Source organism: Sinocyclocheilus rhinocerous, unplaced genomic scaffold, assembly GCF_001515625.1.
Source record: "Sinocyclocheilus rhinocerous isolate Xijiao unplaced genomic scaffold, SAMN03320098_v1.1 C36270208, whole genome shotgun sequence".
NCBI classification, from domain to species: Eukaryota; Metazoa; Chordata; class Actinopteri; order Cypriniformes; family Cyprinidae; genus Sinocyclocheilus; species Sinocyclocheilus rhinocerous.
Window position 1 is genome coordinate 1 of NW_015777473.1, and position 958 is coordinate 958.

At 40.1% G+C, this 958-nt stretch overlaps 1 protein-coding gene across 1 annotated transcript; it reads left to right on the plus strand.

Annotated features, from left to right (window-relative positions):
- Positions 1 to 12: 12 nt before the first annotated feature.
- On the plus strand, positions 13 to 664 carry LOC107735738 (hamartin-like; the record flags this gene model as incomplete). Its single annotated transcript, XM_016547325.1, has 3 exons — positions 13 to 132; positions 282 to 385; positions 512 to 664. Coding segments are annotated over exons 1-3 (366 nt in total), but the record flags the coding sequence as incomplete, so codon positions are not given.
- Between the last annotated feature and the right edge of the window lie 294 nt (positions 665 to 958).

Below are 958 nucleotides of genomic sequence, written 5' to 3' on the forward strand. Positions count from 1 at the left end.
CCTGCCCACTGTCCTGCACAGCTATGGCCAAAGACCAGCCAAATGTGTCTGACCTCGTCGCTCTTCTGGGGTCCACTGACCTACACGAGCTGGAGCAGGTCAAAAACCTGCTGCAGGAAACACTCAGTGCAGGTTAGTTGGCTCTTGTGTTTGCATAATTTCTTAAGTGCATGGGTCAAATTGTACCAATACGTTTGTCCAACTTGTGTTTAAACTTTACTTAATACGCTTGTAATTTGTTGTCAGTATCAATGGATACATGTAGTAATTTTTTTTAATAGATAAAGGGACCATGTTGCTGAATAGCCTTGTGGAATATTTCCTGGAGACAAGCTCATCTCAAGCTGTGGACATCCTGTCTTCTGTCAGGGAGCCCCATGATAAGGTGAGGGAAAACTCATCTTCAGTAGTCTCCATTAAACACATTGGTGAATAGTGATTGTTTCATCATGGATTTCAGAACATCACTGATTAATGAATAACAGCCTCATCTGGATATATTTCTTTGTAGTATCTTTTAGATAAGATGAATGAATGCATGGGCAAGCAGAGCTGCCGTCTCTCCACCATCACCCTCCTTGGCCATATTGTTCGCAAGCAGCCACCATGGATCCACAAGATCGCTCGCTTCCCTCTGCTCGCCTCGCTGCTCAAATGCCTCAAGGTACCAAAAATTCAAAACCAGTCAAGTGTGATGGGGTTATAAATGGAACTTTGAACTTGGTTAATGACTTACATGCGGGCTGTTCTGACTTGAGATAACTGAGAAATGGAATTCTACAGGGAAAAATGTCCAAAAATTGTCCCTAAATTGTCTTCTATACATATATATGCGTGTATATGTGTGTACGTCTACATAAACTACCGTTCAAAAGTTTTGGTTCAGTTTTTAAGTCTCTTATGATCATAAATATATTAAAACAGTAATATTGTGAAATATTATTACAGTTTAAAATAA